The sequence below is a fragment of the Palaemon carinicauda genome, chromosome 19, assembly GCF_036898095.1.
Source record: "Palaemon carinicauda isolate YSFRI2023 chromosome 19, ASM3689809v2, whole genome shotgun sequence".
Taxonomy (NCBI): Eukaryota; Metazoa; Arthropoda; class Malacostraca; order Decapoda; family Palaemonidae; genus Palaemon; species Palaemon carinicauda.
In genome coordinates this window covers 122,569,177-122,585,034 of record NC_090743.1, presented here as the reverse complement: position 1 = coordinate 122,585,034, position 15,858 = coordinate 122,569,177, and the positions used below count along the sequence as shown (strand labels likewise).

Sequence of the window (15,858 nt, the reverse complement as noted above, 5' to 3'; positions counted from 1 at the left end):
CTACCAGCGCTTTGCCATGTAGGACCGAACATGCAGTTATTTGGAGAGGACTTGATGCTTTCTCACATGTTTTTCTGCACCCTTGGGGAATAAGACCGAATCTCCTTTAAGAAACCGGCAGCCTTGAGTGACCTACAATCAGTCTCCATGTGCTCTGTTACTGCTTGAGTGGTGTTGGTGTGACCAGTCATTATGTGATTAGCCTTCTACGCACTTAAGCACCTTGCGTTCAATGTCCCCACGCTATTGGACACCTCACTCTTAATCTTCATTGACTTCTCAGGTCTGGCCACAAAGCTTCTGGCATCATCGTCAGTCTAGTTTTTCCACTCTATGATCCAGAATTTGTGACAGAGATCCATTTTTAGCCTTGCACCTTGCACAACTCCATATTCAAATTATCCTCCATTTCTTCTTCTGAAGACATGACAATACTATCTAGAGAATTTAGAGTATTCCCCTTGTGGAGCATCAGACTTCCCTATACTAAAATGGTACAGAAGATGATATCCAAGAACATTGCTTATTCTGATGTGCCCAATGAGACCTGCTGATATGAGAGGATGGAAGGACCTCCCAAGTTTGAGTGGACAATGTCGGGGATATCAGATGTGTGGTATGACGACAACCTTCGCTGCCCACTACCTCATGTGAGTATACCTAAAGGTCCCTTGTTAACCTTATCCCTGGTCCTGAGGTAGGTTCTCAAACAGTTGTGTTGCAAACCTACAGTACCTTCCTCACAGGACAATAAGCATCTCAGTCCAGGATAACTGTGGTGATGTAAGACTAGGAGGTAAGAATGCTTGGCCTTTCTCCTCTTCTCTCTTCCCCTCCGTTTTGGGTGCAGCCTTCATTCCTTTGTTCACTGGAGTGGATGCTACATGCCATTTAACTTTTCTTTACAGTCAAGTAATGCATTAAAATATCTCCCCCCATCCTCTCAGATGAGGGGAGGGGTATGGTAGAAGTAATGTATGCTAAACCATTTGTCATTATTACCATACATTGACATTTCCTTTTGGATATAAGTTCTTCCATGACCACCTTCCTGTCACCTGGTAGGGACCTAGCCTAGCACCTGTGGTATCTTCATTCTCAGGTCATTTGCAATTTAACAGGAGTCATCACCTTTGTTCCACCACAGGGCCAAGAATTGGCATTTCCTGGGTTAGTTAGCCACCCTGTTTGGATTAGGCACTCCTTCCCTCTTAAGGGTGAGTCTCTAATATAGTAAGATGGTTTGTATCCTTGTTGGAAAAAATTTCAAATATTTAAAAGTAATTTGTATTTTTCCTAACTAAATAAACCTGAGCCCTTTAATTTTTACTGCCCGCCTCAACCATCTCACAAGCCCTTGGTTAAGAGCTAAGTGAAAGTTGCTCTAACTTGCAAGTAGATGGGGCCTACAATCCACAACTGTGTTTACCTTGTTAAAGGACTCGAGTTTGAATAGTTAATAGTTAGGGAAAATACAAATCACTTTAGAAATTTGTTTTTCTTCCAATAGACCACCTTTTCTATTAAAATACACCAACTAATGCTCTTGGAATGTTTTGACTGATCTCCACGCAGGCAATATATACACTTTCAGGAGTACTTCTTTACTTGAGGTGAAGATCAATTAAGGTTATTTATAGGAACGTAGGTTGGGTTATTTATACTTGTTTTGGTTAGATAAGCTACATAGTATGTCCCTATCAGATGAAATTGCCCCAGATCAGGTCTGTGATTGCACTAGAATTGACGTAGTTTCTTTTAGTAAAATGCCTTGTCTACAGTGATGGGCTGAAGATTGAGGCATCCTCATTACAAGTTGATTAGTAATTACTTGCATGTGTGTATACAAATGTAATATGCTTGTGGTATAAAAGCAGATACTGTACCTTTTTTTCAATTGACAAAGATCTAATGCACTCATAGTTGTGCTCAGAAAGATATTAGAACAATGGAAAAAATAAGAGTAGCAGAATTTAGAACTGAACAAGCAGTGTTCATGTACAATGTATTTTACAGTATTAAGGTGATTATGTCACTACCCTTCTTTAATTCTGAATCCTTTCTAATCATTCTTAGGAAAGATTTTGTACAAATAAATTTTATTGAATATCATACGTATATTCTAAGTTGGTCAGTAACTTGTGGACATGACTACTGTACCAGCAAGTTTAATTAACATATTTTAGGTATTTTAGAAAGGTAGTAAGTTACGACAGGAAAATATCCTCCTTGAGAAGTTTTAGTGGCTGCCATTGAAAATAAAGGTTATTAATTACCATTTTAATTGTAAAATTAAAAGGATTTTATAGTTGTTACAGAATTTTGTTAGTAAGATACACAAAAATGTTATAGCAAATTCTAAGTAGTATTTTTAAAGTATTTAACTTTTAATGGGTACAAAGTTACATGCTTCCATGTATGCAAAAGAAAAAAAAAATTGGTTTTTAAGAGCACAAAACCATTTTTTCTTGTACAAAAATTTAACTGCACTATTCAGTATTTTATATTGAATGTTATATACAGAAAATCCTCAATTTACAAACTTAATAGGATTCAAGAAGCTGTTTTTAAGTCTAATTTGGTTAAATTTTGTCCTAGGCTATGATTAGTCTAGCCCCCGTGCCTACGATTTTCAGTTGCTAAGGTCAACAAATAGCCTCGTTTCATTTTGCAAATGTCATCTTGCCCACATACATTAAATTATATATTGTTTTATTACAGTATTTTATCATGAACTTTTGTATCAATATCTGAGATTTATGATTTCAATTGGATTTGAGTTTGTAAATTGAGGACCTTTTGTAAAGACAAATTTTTTTATATATGGAAAATTTATATTTAGTACAATATACTTGGAATCAATTATTTTGGAATCCTACCACTTGGTATAGTTTTAAGATAATTTAAACAGGTTTCGTTTATTTGTGAAGTTAAACTCTACCCATATAGCAGTATTTTGATAATGAATTAAATGAAAAATACCGTATTCAGTATACACAAGCAAAGTACAACATTACCTTTCATTAAAAACATTACCTTGAACTAAACATTTCAGTCATTCCCTTCTTTTGGGATGTAATGGGTTATTGATAATCTAAAAATATAATTGATCTAAAAATTGTATTTGCTACTGAAACTAATCCTGGCTTTGTTAACATGAGTACTGTATTAAAAAATGAGCTTGTTGTTAAACAACCATTTATAGTGTGACAGTATACTAGGTGCATCTCTATTTTGTACAAATTTCTCTATTGTCAGTTATGTATGCTGTAATACAGTTATTGTGAGTAAAAGTATTTTCTGTCATGTCATTTTGTGTTGAGTTTAATAAAGCTGTCAAATCATATATTATATCTGTTTGTAATAGTTTATATTTACAGGTTTTTAGTGGAAATTTTGTAGATATGTGTAATTTGTTTTTCTCAATTGTACAACTAACTGTGTTTATTAGAAAAGTCAGTGGTTTTGGATACCACATATTTTTTTCTTGAAAGCAAATTGTGAATTAATATATATACTGCACTAAGTAAAAAAAAGTGGTTTAACATGTTATAATTAAGTTGAATTAGTTAATGTACTATATTGCATACTTTACAGAATAGGATTAACTGCATAGTTGCAGTAGCTCATCGATTGGAGAAATGACTAATTTTTGGGTTCAGGGGAAGTGTAAGTTCTGCAACTATCTTTATACAGCAAATGTGTATACTTGCTGAAATAGTCAAACTCAGGTTGAGGAAATGTGTTCATGATTATACTTCCAATAGCTTGAATACTACATATTAAAAGCTACTGTCCATTGCTTTGATGTGATAACATTTTGACTTTCTCTACAGCCCTCTTTTCTAGAGTAAAAGTATCACCATTACTACAGTAGTTGAACTGTGAAATTGTAGGTTATCAAAATTATTTTACTATTTGTACTTCTTAATAATATATTCCATCATCTGTGATATATTATGGGACTACTGTCTCTCATTGATTCTGAACCCCTCTATTTTTCTTTCACCACCTAGGTTCATAATTTGTTGAATACCAGCTGTTTGTAGTGCAATCAATTTAATTTTCTTAATATTTTAACATATTTAAAAGAAAAGAATTGTATTAAAACAATTTGCAATAGATCTGTTATGTGAATAGCCTGTAGTATTTGATTGAAATTAAATTTCCACTGCTGATATTGTGATAAGCATCACTGCCAGACAAAATTTGAAGAACCAAATCTAGAATTACAACCAAGATATTTGTATTGAAACAGCTTTACAGTAAATACTAAATGTTGTACTTTTTATTTATTGCCCCCTTCTAAATAAAATAAGATTGTAATGTTCTGTAGAACATCTCCTTATGGCTAATTACCTACATTGTACTTTCGTAAATATTTTAATGCTATTTGGATTAAGCAGTACCAGGATATCACAAATTTTTAATAACAATTTGCTTTGTTCCTAGGTATAGGAAAAAAGCTAGAGGACAATAGATTTTGAATCAAAGAGAGTTCCAGAAATGACAACTCAACAGAAGTAGCGTGGAGCAGCACTAGTGTGATGTCGTTAGTAGACTGTCTCGTCCAAGCTGACCAATACACGAGACCCTTCACTACAAGAATTTGTAGCCTCCACACTCCCAGTCCACGCTATGGTCTTCTCTTGCTCTGTTACAGCTTGAGCCATCTCAGGATGACCAGGCAGTAATTAGGCAGTCTTTCACACACTTGGTCACCTTGCACTTTTGGTCACCACATAACTTTTGGGTCACAGAACTTCTAGCATCTGCTTTTCCAGTCTATGATACTGGTGGAGGATGAACCAGTGATCATTCTCATTGGTTGTATGGTTTTTTTTTTTTAAAAGTGCAGAGGTTTCCTCATGGTCTTTCCCTTCATGAAATTATTCCAATTGTAATCACTCCCCATAAGACCTCTCATCACCCTTGTTTTCATGATCGATCAACGTGATCATTTCCCATGAGATCAGCTATGCACTGTGATTGGGAACCAAACAATCAGAACTTACTCTCATTCTTGGTGCGATTGTTACTTTTAGAGTCATGAGGGAACTAGTAAATCTCTCGGTTGTTCCTTTCCAGTGCTCCCAAACCAGAGACTTTTCAACACACCAGAATCTTTCAACATTCAAGATCTTCTTAACTGCCGAGACTGTTCCACAACCTAGATCATCCCATGCCCGCAGAACGGCCCCTAACATGAAATCTTCACTCAGTTTTTCACATTTAGAAAGTTCCTTAAACTTGTTTGTGAAATAGGAATTGGAACAGGGGACTTTTCAGGCCTGAATTTAATGCTTGTACAAACAGTGATGCCACATTGCACTCACACGGTTGTCAGCTAAGTTCCTCTCCAACCAAGATCAGACACTTGCGCGTCACTGCTATGAGCTGTGTGGTGCCCCAGTTGCCCATTTTCCCCAAAAGCTAAGGTATCCTAGTGTCACTTCGGGCTTGGAGAGCCACAATCATTTCAGTCTTCAAAGGAGACCAGTCAACATTCATTCGTGCCTTCTTTCTCTACAGGATATTGCCCCATTCTGTTTGCAGGCTAGACGGAGACTGTCCTAAGGGGAGGAAGATTCTTCTAAGGACCTTGAGAGTCATCGACCATATTGCACCTGACTGTATTCTAGTACCTCCGGTGCGGTGATCTTTAAACCTTACAAGATTTTTTCACTAATTTGTTAGTTCATTGACCTCTTGAGGGCAAGCACAATGCCTATCAGAGGAGAGATTATGCTTGTTGATCAGCACTTTGATGCCCTTCAACGGTCTAACCAGCCACAATAGTGCCGTTATCGATTCTTCCTCGCTGATTTTCATTAGGATCAAGTCCTATTTCGATACCCAAGGATCTCCTTACACTCGCCAATTGACTAGATCAGCCCGCACTCTCGTGTCAACGTAGGCTCTGCATGCATATGACCTAGCACTGGGGCTGTGGAGGACATTTGGCACTAAGATGCAACACAGAAAAAGCAATGCAGTTGCTTAATTAAAGTTGAAAGTTGGACAGCAAGAAGGAAGAAAGGTGATAAGAATGACAATAAAATGAGAGGGTAAAACATGAACTCAATTACTGGCCGAAAGAACGGTACAAAGACCAAGTATAGTAATGCCTGCACGTGAGGTACACTGACAGCACTACTGTATCTCACTACTAGGAAGATGACTTTGGTGAAAACTAGCCATAAGACATCTTGTAATGTTTATATCATTAGGGAACTGAAGTAGACTGAAATTATCTCTATGTTCAAATTAATTATAAGATCATAATTGGCTTATCACATTAAAGACTTGCAATTACGCAGTTGTTAAATTCATTGATGGTGAAGCATCACCCTTGGGAAGAGCTCAAATTACACTAATCTACAGACAGACAAGGAGTTTGCATTGACCTGGAAATTATGTAAGAGCCAAAAGAGCCTCATTTATCTTCCAATGTGATTCAACTTTGAACTGAAGTCTCGCTAATAAGAAATGGTACTGATAAAATAACCAATTAAACCTACAAATCAAAAGTAAACTCCAACATTCATTACTGGGCTTTTCTGTTAGGAACCTGATTAACTATGAACACCATGGATGAATTACTTTAGATCATTAACCATAGTAGGACAACTACTGCAATTCATGCGAAGGAGAAACAAGGTTGCTGATGCATTCTAAATATTTATGCATTCAGCCTTGGGATAATGCTTCAAAAATTACTTACGGTTATTGGGCATTTGATGGTTAGTGAGAGGCTTACCGTCAAGAGGAAATTCCAATAAAAAGGTTTCCTGAAAATATAGCCTTTTCAAATAACTAAAATTAATGCATGTTATAAAAATAAATGACTACTGTAATAAAAATGGGACGTTACTTTCATGACAAAAATATATTTTTAACTACATTTAAGAATATCATTTTATAACTGGTTGTCAATGACAATATCACATTATAATTATGGACCCTCACCTCACACTGGCAAATGAAATGAACTACAAATACAATAAACTATAATGATCACCTGTGTGTTGAAATTTAAGGAAATAAAGAAAATTGAATAGCAACTTTTCACACACATCAGAAGTCCTTACGATAATCTAGAAGCTATTTCAGCTGTTGTTGTCCTTCAGCAAGAGCAATGTGGTCATGAATATTGTTTAAGGCAGTTCTTATGATGTCCTCGGTTACGATTAAGCTCTCACTGTCCGCTTCTTTGCTTCTTTCTTCTGTTCGATTAAATGGTTCTGAAAGGCAGGAAATACTCTTAATTACTGTCAGTAACATCTAAAAGTAAAGGCTATTGTTCATATTCAACATTATTTTATGATATTAAAAAATTTGCAATTTCTTAATAAACAGTATGTGCAGGTCAGGGTTCAGCTTTTGTAAAGCTGACTATGGCAGTGCAAACATTTTGGAAAAAATAAATGAAAATAGCCATCTTTTATTAAATTATTTTCTAAACCTTGATATGAGTTTAATCTCAAATATTTAAAATTTCTATAACAAAAAATCAGAAGACTGAAATTGATTACTTCACTGTTATTTGTAACATAAAAAAAGTGGTACTTGTGAAAGTTGTATGATAGGAGAAAGACTCCAGCAGAGGAAGAATTTGAACTGCAACAGATACATTCAAATCTTGACTCAGTTTATGTTTATGACTACTCTAATAAAAGACCGATTCAAGTTTATATAAAAGCTTCAGTCTATGACCTGAGAACTCTTTACAAGCCTTTTTAGGGAAAAACTGACAATGAACATTATGGCAAAATCAAAGAGAAAACCTATCACAGGCATCTTTTGATAATATATACACCGCAAATTTCTTTTAACTAGGTTTGCCAATATATCTTGGATAAATATACCACTATGCTATCAATCGAGTGATTTCACTATAGGTAATATGAAGAACGAGTATATAAAAAAAGTACAAAATTACATAACTTTTGCCATGACAAGAAATAGTCTTCTTGTAAAACCTTTATGCAATTGACATAAAAAAAGGGTAATTGATTAACATCGAGAAATTTACTAAGGGAAAAAAAAAATCAATCTATAAATCACTCCTGAGGCTGTTATTCAACTTAAAACTGCAAATGAAAGCTCACACATATAAAATAATATGCAATGTAACAAAAAACAGGGCAATGGCAGCTTAGGTTTGGGCTCAATATAACATGAGTTTGCTATATACTATAAAATGTTATTTTTATAATAAAATAAATTTTTGAATATACTTACCCGGTGATTATATAAGCTGCAACTCTGTTGCTCGACAGAAAACTCTACGTTAAAAATCCGCCAGCGATCGCAATGCAGGTAGGGGGTGTACTTCAACAGCGCCATCTGTCGTGCAGGTACTCAGTACTCAATGTAAACACAGAACTCAATTTTCTCCTCTGTCCACTGGGTCTCTATTGGGGAGGAAGGGAGGGTCCTTTAATATATAATCACCGGGTAAGTATATTCAAAAATTTATTTTATTATAAAAATAACATTTTTCAATATTAAACTTAGCCGGTGATTATATAAGCTGATTCACACCCAGGGGGGTGGGTAGAGACCAGCAATAATTGTTTACATTATTATGAGCTAAGGATTTTTTATTTCATTTTAGCAGTTATTCAAAATAACAAACATAAAATAAATAAGTACCTGGTAAGGAAGTCGACTTGAACAATTACTCTGCCTTTTTAAGTACGTCTTCCTTACGGAGCCTCGCGATCCTCTTAGGATGCTGAGCGACCCCTAGGATCTGAAGTATCAAGGGTTGCAACCCATACAACAGGACCTCATCAAAACCTCTAATCTAGGCGCTTCTCAAGAAATGACTTTGACCACCCGCCAAATCAAGTAGGATGCGAAAGGCTTCTTAGCCTTCCGGACAACCCAAAAACAATAATAAAACATTTCAAGAGAAAGATTAAAAAGGTTATGGAATTAGGGAATTGTAGTGGTTGAGCCCTCACCCACTACTGCACTCGTTGCTACGAATGGTCCCAGAGTGTAGCAGTTCTCGTAAAGAGACTGGACATTCTTAAGATAAAAAGACGCGAACACTGACTTGCTTTTCCAATAGGTTGCGTCGATTATACTTTGCAGAGATCTATTTTGTTTAAAGGCCACGGAAGTTGCGACAGCTCTAACTTCGTTTGTCCTTACCTTCAGCAAAGCTTGGTCTTCCTCATTCAGATGGGAATGAGCTTCTCGTATTAACAGTCTGATAAAATAGGATAAAGCATTCTTTGACATAGGCAAAGATGGTTTCTTAACTGAACACCATAAAGCTTCAGACGGGCCTCGTAAAGGTTTAGTTCGTTTTAAATAGAACTTAAGAGCTCTTACAGGACATAAGACTCTTTCTAGTTCATTTCCAACCATACGATAAGTTTGGAATATCGAACGATATTGGCCAAGGCCGAGAAGGCAGCTCGTTTTTGGCTAGAAAACCAAGTTGTAGAACATGTAGCCGTTTCGGATGAGAATCCGATGTTCTTGCTGAAGGCATGAATCTCACTGACTCTTTTAGCTGTGGCTAAGCATACTAGGAAAAGAGTCTTTAAGGTGAGATCTTTCAGGGAGGCTGATTGTAGCGGTTCGAACCTGTCTGACATAAGGAATCTTAGTACCACGTCTAAATTCCAACCAGGTGTAACCAAACGACGCTCCTTCGTGGTCTCAAAAGACTTAAGGAGGTCCTGTAGATCTTTATTGTTGGAAAGATCTAAGCCTCTGTGACGGAAGACTAATGCCAACATGCTTCTGTAACCCTTGATAGTGGGAGCTGAAAGAGATCGTTCTTTCCTCAGATATAAGAGGAAGTCAGCTATTTGAGTTACAGAGGTACTGGTCGAGGATACGGATACTGACTTGCACCAGTTTCGGAAGATTTCCCACTTCGATTGGTAGACTCTAAGGGTGGATGTTCTCCTTGCTCTAGCAATCGCTCTGGCTGCCTCCTTCGAAAAGCCTCTAGCTCTCGAGAGTCTTTCGATAGTCTGAAGGCAGTCAGACGAAGAGCGTGGAGGCCTTGGTGTACCTTCTTTACGCGTGGCTGACGTAGAAGGTCCACCCTTAGGGGAAGTGTTCTGGGAACGTCTACTAGCCATCGAAGTACCTCGGTGAACCATTCTCTCGCGGGCCAGAGGGAAGCAACTAGCGTCAACCTTGTCCCTTCGTGAGAGGCGAACTTCTGCAGTACCTTGTTGACAATCTTGAACGGAGGGAATGCATATAGATCTAGATGTGACCAATCTAGTAGAAAGGCATCTATATGAAATGCTGCTGGGTCCGGGATTGGTGAGCAAAATATTGGGAGCCTCTTGGTCATCGAGGTTGCAAAGAGATCTATGGTTGGCTGGCCCCAGGTGGCCCAAAGTCTCTTGCATACATCCTTGTGGAGGGTCCATTCTGTTGGAATTATTTGTCCCTTCCGACTGAGACAATCTGCATGACATTCAAGTTGCCTTGGATGAACCTCGTTACTAGTGATATGTCTAGACCTTTTGACCAGGTGAGGAGGTCCCTTGCGATCTCGTACAACGTCAGAGAGTAGGTCCCTCCTTGCTTGGAGATGTACGCCAAAGCCGTGGTGTTGTCCGAGTTCACCTCCACCACTTTGCCTTGAAGGAGAGACCTGAAGCTTTTCCAGGTCAGACGTACTGCCAGTAGCTCCTTGCAGTTGAAATGCATTGTCCTTTGACTCGAGTTCCATAATCCCGAGCATTCCCGACCGTCTAATGTCACACCCCAGCCTACGTCCGATGCGTCCGAGAAGAGAACGTGGTTAGGAGTCTGAACAGTCAGGGGAAGACCCTCTCTAAGGTTGATATAGTCCTTTCACCAAGTCAGACAAAACTTTATCTTTCCGGAAACCGGGATCGAGACCGCTTCTAGCGTCTTGTCCTTTTTCCAGTGAAAAGCTAGATGGTATAGAAGAGGACGGAGGTGTAGTCTTCCTAGTGACACAAATTGATCCACGGATGACAGTGTCCCTACCAGACTCATCCACAGCCTGACTGAGCAGCGTTCCTTCTTCAGCATCTTCTGGATGGATAGCAGGGCTGGGGGCTGATCGTCTTGTTCAGCAACGCCCTCATCAGAGGGTTCCTCATCCGAAACTGATGAGGAAACGGCAACGGAGTGGGCAACGTCTGACTTGCTGAATCCGGTCGCACTGGTGGATGCGTGACGGAGCCGGACGCAATATCATGGAACTGCTGCACAGTCTGTGAACTGTCAACAACCATGGGTGCGCGAGGAAGTACAGCGTCAACCCGAAACTGTCTAGACCGTCTGGGTTGTGCAGTCAACACCCTACCGGGTTGCTGAGGTTGACGCACTGCGTCACAACAAGTCACCTATGCTGGTTGTTGAACGTCCTGAACGTCAATAACCACCTCCGAGCGTCGCTTAACGTCAACGTGCGACTGGCAACCCACACTGGGTCGCATCGGTGGAGGAACCACCTCAACTGGCAGACGCGAGTAGGTTACCTCAGCGTCAACAGGGCGCACAACCGACCGGTTGGAAGGTTGTTGGCCAGAAGGAGGAACCACCTCAACTGGCAGACGCGAGTAGGTTACCTCAGCGTCAACAGGGCGCACAACCGACCGGTTGGAAGGTTGTTGGCCAGAAGGAGGAACCACCTCAACTGGCAGACGCGAGTAGGTTACCTCAGCGTCAACAGGGCGCACAACCGACCGGTTGGAAGGTTGTTGGCCAGAAGGTTCTTCTCCGCATTTAAGTCCTCTATCAAGGACGCAAGCTTGGACTGCATGGCTTGCAGCAAAGCCCATTTAGGGTCTACGGGAGCAGGTGTGGCAACAGACGGGGTTAGCGACTGAGGCGGAACCGTTTACCATCCCTGAAAGCCTTGTTATGTGTGACATAATAGTACAGCAAAACTTCAAAGGCTTGACAAAAGCTGAGAAGTTGACCTGTAAACAACTTGGAGCGTCTCCTGGCTAGGCGCCAGGGCGAGTCTACCAGAATTGAGAAGTCTATCTGGGCAGAGGCATGAACTCCCAAGCCGAGAACTTCTCTCGTGTCATATCAGACTCTCGCTCTATAAGCCAGTTTAAAAGAAGGGAAATCAAAGGCTGTATCCCTAAAAACTCCTCCTGGTGCAAAAACCAGTCGCCTAGCCAACGTAACGCTCTCTAGGAGAGCGAGAGAGCACTAGCTTAAAAACAACGGCTTCGAAGTAGCTAGGTCTAGTGTAAGTTCTGACGTTTAAGCGAACGAGGAGCAGCAGTTACAAGATCCGGACGAAGATCCTTAAAAAAAAATCATCATGATTTAATTAAAGTCCATAGGAGGCTAAGCAGCTTAAGGCTCCTCTCCATCTGACAGAGTCCTCAAGGGAATATCAGTAGGAGGGAGAACAGCAACTTCCTCATCTACAGGAACCTTGTCAGATAAAAGCTGAGTCTCTCACTGGAGCATTAGTAGCGGACCAGAACGCAACGTCATGTAACTGCTTGACAGTCTGTGAACTGTCAACAACTGAACTGTCAACCACAACAGGTGCGTGAGGACGTACAGTGTCCACTCGAGACTGCTTTGACTGTCTAGACTGAGCAGTCAAAACAACTCTAGAATGCGGAGGTTGACGCACCGCGTCAAAACAAAACAACTTAGACTGTTGTTGTACCTCGCGAACGTCAACGGAAGGTTCCGTGCGTCGCTGAACGTCAACATGCGGCTGGCAGGGTACACTGGAACGCATGGGTGGCGGGACTCTCTCAGCTGGAGTGCGGCAGAAGGTCGCCTCAGCGTCCACAGGACGCACAACCGTGGTTGGTTGTAGGCTAGAGGTTGGTGTCAACCTTCTCCGCACGAAAGTCCTGCATCAATGACGTTAACTGAGACTGCATGGTCTGCAGCAAAGACCACTTAGGGTCTACAAGAGCAGGTGCGGCAACAGACGGTGTGACTGCCTGATGCGGTACCGCTTTGCCTCTCTTAGGAGGTGAGCAGTCGTCGGAAGACTGCAGCGAGTCCGAACTGACCCAGTGGCTACAACTGGGCCGTTGGACTTGCGCGGAAGGGACCGACTTGCGCTTAATAAGCCGCGAGACCTTGGACCATGGTTTCTTACGAGAAACCTCTTCCGCAGACGAGAAATAAATGGGCTCTCTCGTCTTTGTGTGGATGGGGCGATCTTGGGTAGATACGCCCGAAACCACGGAGGGAAAAACGTCTGTTCGTTGATCAAGGCCTCTCGAACCCATAAGTCGTTCGACATTACTTCTCCCCTGGGCTTGGGAGCTTGCAAGAGGTCCCGGACTAGGTGAACGACAGGCACGAACAGACGAACCCTCGGACGCAACACTGTAACACTTTGCGCATATCACTTTATCGATTTTCTGTTTTGCACTTATTTCACTGAAATCGAAACTTTTACTGATTTCTACCTGAAACACGCAATTCTACCCTTCATTAAAAGGTAGTAATTGCGAAATCAGTCGTATAATGCAGCTCATTAATACTAGCAAAAAACAGAAAACATATATAAAGATAAAAAATTCAGTGGCTGGGAAAGACTAAACACTAGTTCAAATAAACTACGTTTACAATCTCTCACCGCACATAGCCTGGGAACAAGAATAAAACCCTAGAAACGTTTTACCTTCCTCCCCGTACAGAGACTAGGGACGAGAGTAACACGAGAACAACGTTACCCGCTTGAACGGAACGTTTTCTCTCCTCTCTCTCCCTCCGTCTCTATCTCTCTCTCTCTTTCTCTCTTGATTTCGCACCTAAGAGAAGAGCCCAATTATATATCGTCAAAAAAAAACATGTTATTTGACTAAAGGAAAAAACTGAAAGGTTTTCCAAATAAAAAGTTCCTTTAATTTAGAATTTAAAACATTTAAGCTAAGAAAGAATGAACAAAACGTCAGAATCGATTTACTCTTACTGCAAAGTGAAACCGTGATACACTCTCTCTCTATCGTAACGATAGAGCGCATGTTGAACGTCCTGAACGTCAACAACTGCGTAGTCTAAAAAACTAAACGTTAGTTCATCTTTGAAAACAGTACGAAGACTATCAAAGAAATTCTTTCATAAAACATTAAATTTAAAAAGTTTTAAATTCTTTAAAGGCTAAATACGATATAACGGGCTCAACGTTGATTAACTTCGGTTCCAAGTTAGGACCGCCTACTATCAGGAAAGGTCGCATATAAACAAAACATAAAAATTTATTTTTATATGTTTATAATAAATGGAAAGTTAATCGAAGAGGCCTAATAAAGGCGGAGAGATATAAAATATATAGATCTATAACGTGTTAAGCAAAATTACTAAAAACCTAAACACACTTCCGTCTAAGGGAAGGGTCGGCCATTTAAAAGTGAAAGAGGGTCCATACTCTCTTTGTCACCATAATTAAATCTATCCAAAACGAGTTCAAGTTTTGAGATGAAGATAAAACACCTGCATAGCGAAAGCTCAAAACTAGAATAGTGTACTTCACCAAATAGTTGTGAAAACAAATCCAGTTAGTAACAGCGAATTAGTAGGTCTTGCCGGTAGCCCGACAGAGAGAAAATTGAGTTCTGTGTTTACATTGAGTACTGAGTACCTGCACGACAGATGGCGCTGTTGAAGTACACCCCCTACCTGCATTGCGATCGCTGGCGGATTTTTAACGTAGAGTTTTCTGTCGAGCAACAGAGTTGCAGCTTATATAATCACCGGCTAAGTTTAATATTGAAAATATATGGACATTTAAGAAATTAATTGATAAGAAATCCTATTATATACAGAGTACATGTTGGATGAACATCAACAACTAGTTATGACTGTAAATGATTAAGTAAATAGAAAACAATTCCTAAAAAACAACAGCATTTCAAAATATACTAAACAAAAGACTTTCATCAACGATTAGTCTTAAAGGAACAAACAATGTTTGCTAGAAAGTCATCAGTATCCAAAGAGAACTGATACACCTATGTAATTAATATACCTTCATTGCATAACATGGACTTTAACGATTGATTTTGGATTTGGGGGAGGAAACTGGAGCAAGACAAAGTTAGTCGAGATGGACATAAAGGAAAGCAAAAACAGCGTGGCAGAGAGCAACAATGCTGGAAGAAAAATAGACAGCATGCAGTTTTCCATGCAAAGCACACTGTATGTAATACCTCCTTTGGGAAACAATATCCTTAAAGCTTTCGTCTTCTTTGTTTTTTTTTAACAGATGCCATAAACCTAATGTAGCATTGAACAGCAACTACTGAACAAATATTCCAAGTCAAACTTACCATCGTCTTCTGATACAATCAAATATATCAAAATTTCACAAAGTAAAATTCAGTAGAACAAAGACTCTCTCCTACAAATGAGATGTTTGAAAATATGCTTTTAATAAGACGAACTGAGATTAAGACCTTTTTACTCTGAGTAGAACAAAGACTCTCACCTACGAATAAGATGTTTGAAAATATACTTTTAATAAGACGAACTGAGATTAAGACCTTTTTACTCTGAGTAGAACAAAGACTCTCACCTACGAATAAGATGTTTGAAAATATACTTTTAATAAGACGAACTGAGATTAAGACCTTTTTACTCTGAGTAGAACAAAGACTCTCACCTACGAATAAGATGTTTGAAAATATACTTTTAATAAGACGAACTGAAACCTTTTTACTCTGATTCATATAAATAAACAAAAAGGTTAGCATATTCAAGAAATTATAATTTCCTGGTAATCTGATAGTGAAAGAACAGAAATTTCAGATGAAGCACTGTTTGGTCTTTTGAGGAAGGACCAGAAAGAACATGAGATTCTCTCAGTCCGCAGTCATTTCTTGTAGGCCTGTTGGTAGCTACAAA

The 15,858-nt window shown here is 39.4% G+C and overlaps 1 protein-coding gene across 2 annotated transcripts in view; it reads right to left on the bottom strand.

Moving 5' to 3' along the window:
- Positions 1–3,967: 3,967 nt before the first annotated feature.
- The window catches only part of LOC137658811 (uncharacterized), a 46,573-nt gene continuing 34,682 nt past the window's right edge, over positions 3,968–15,858 (bottom strand). Inside the window, exons 6-7 of one of the 2 annotated variants that reach the window (XM_068393867.1) lie at positions 7,092–7,244; positions 3,968–6,791 (exon numbers count right to left, since the gene is read on the bottom strand). In XM_068393867.1, coding sequence (XP_068249968.1) covers positions 7,105–7,244 — 140 coding nt within the window. In that variant the 3' untranslated portion in view covers positions 3,968–6,791; positions 7,092–7,104. Of the gene's footprint in view, positions 6,792–6,870; positions 7,245–15,858 lie in introns of those variants that run through there. The other variant, XM_068393866.1, reaches the window with a different exon arrangement.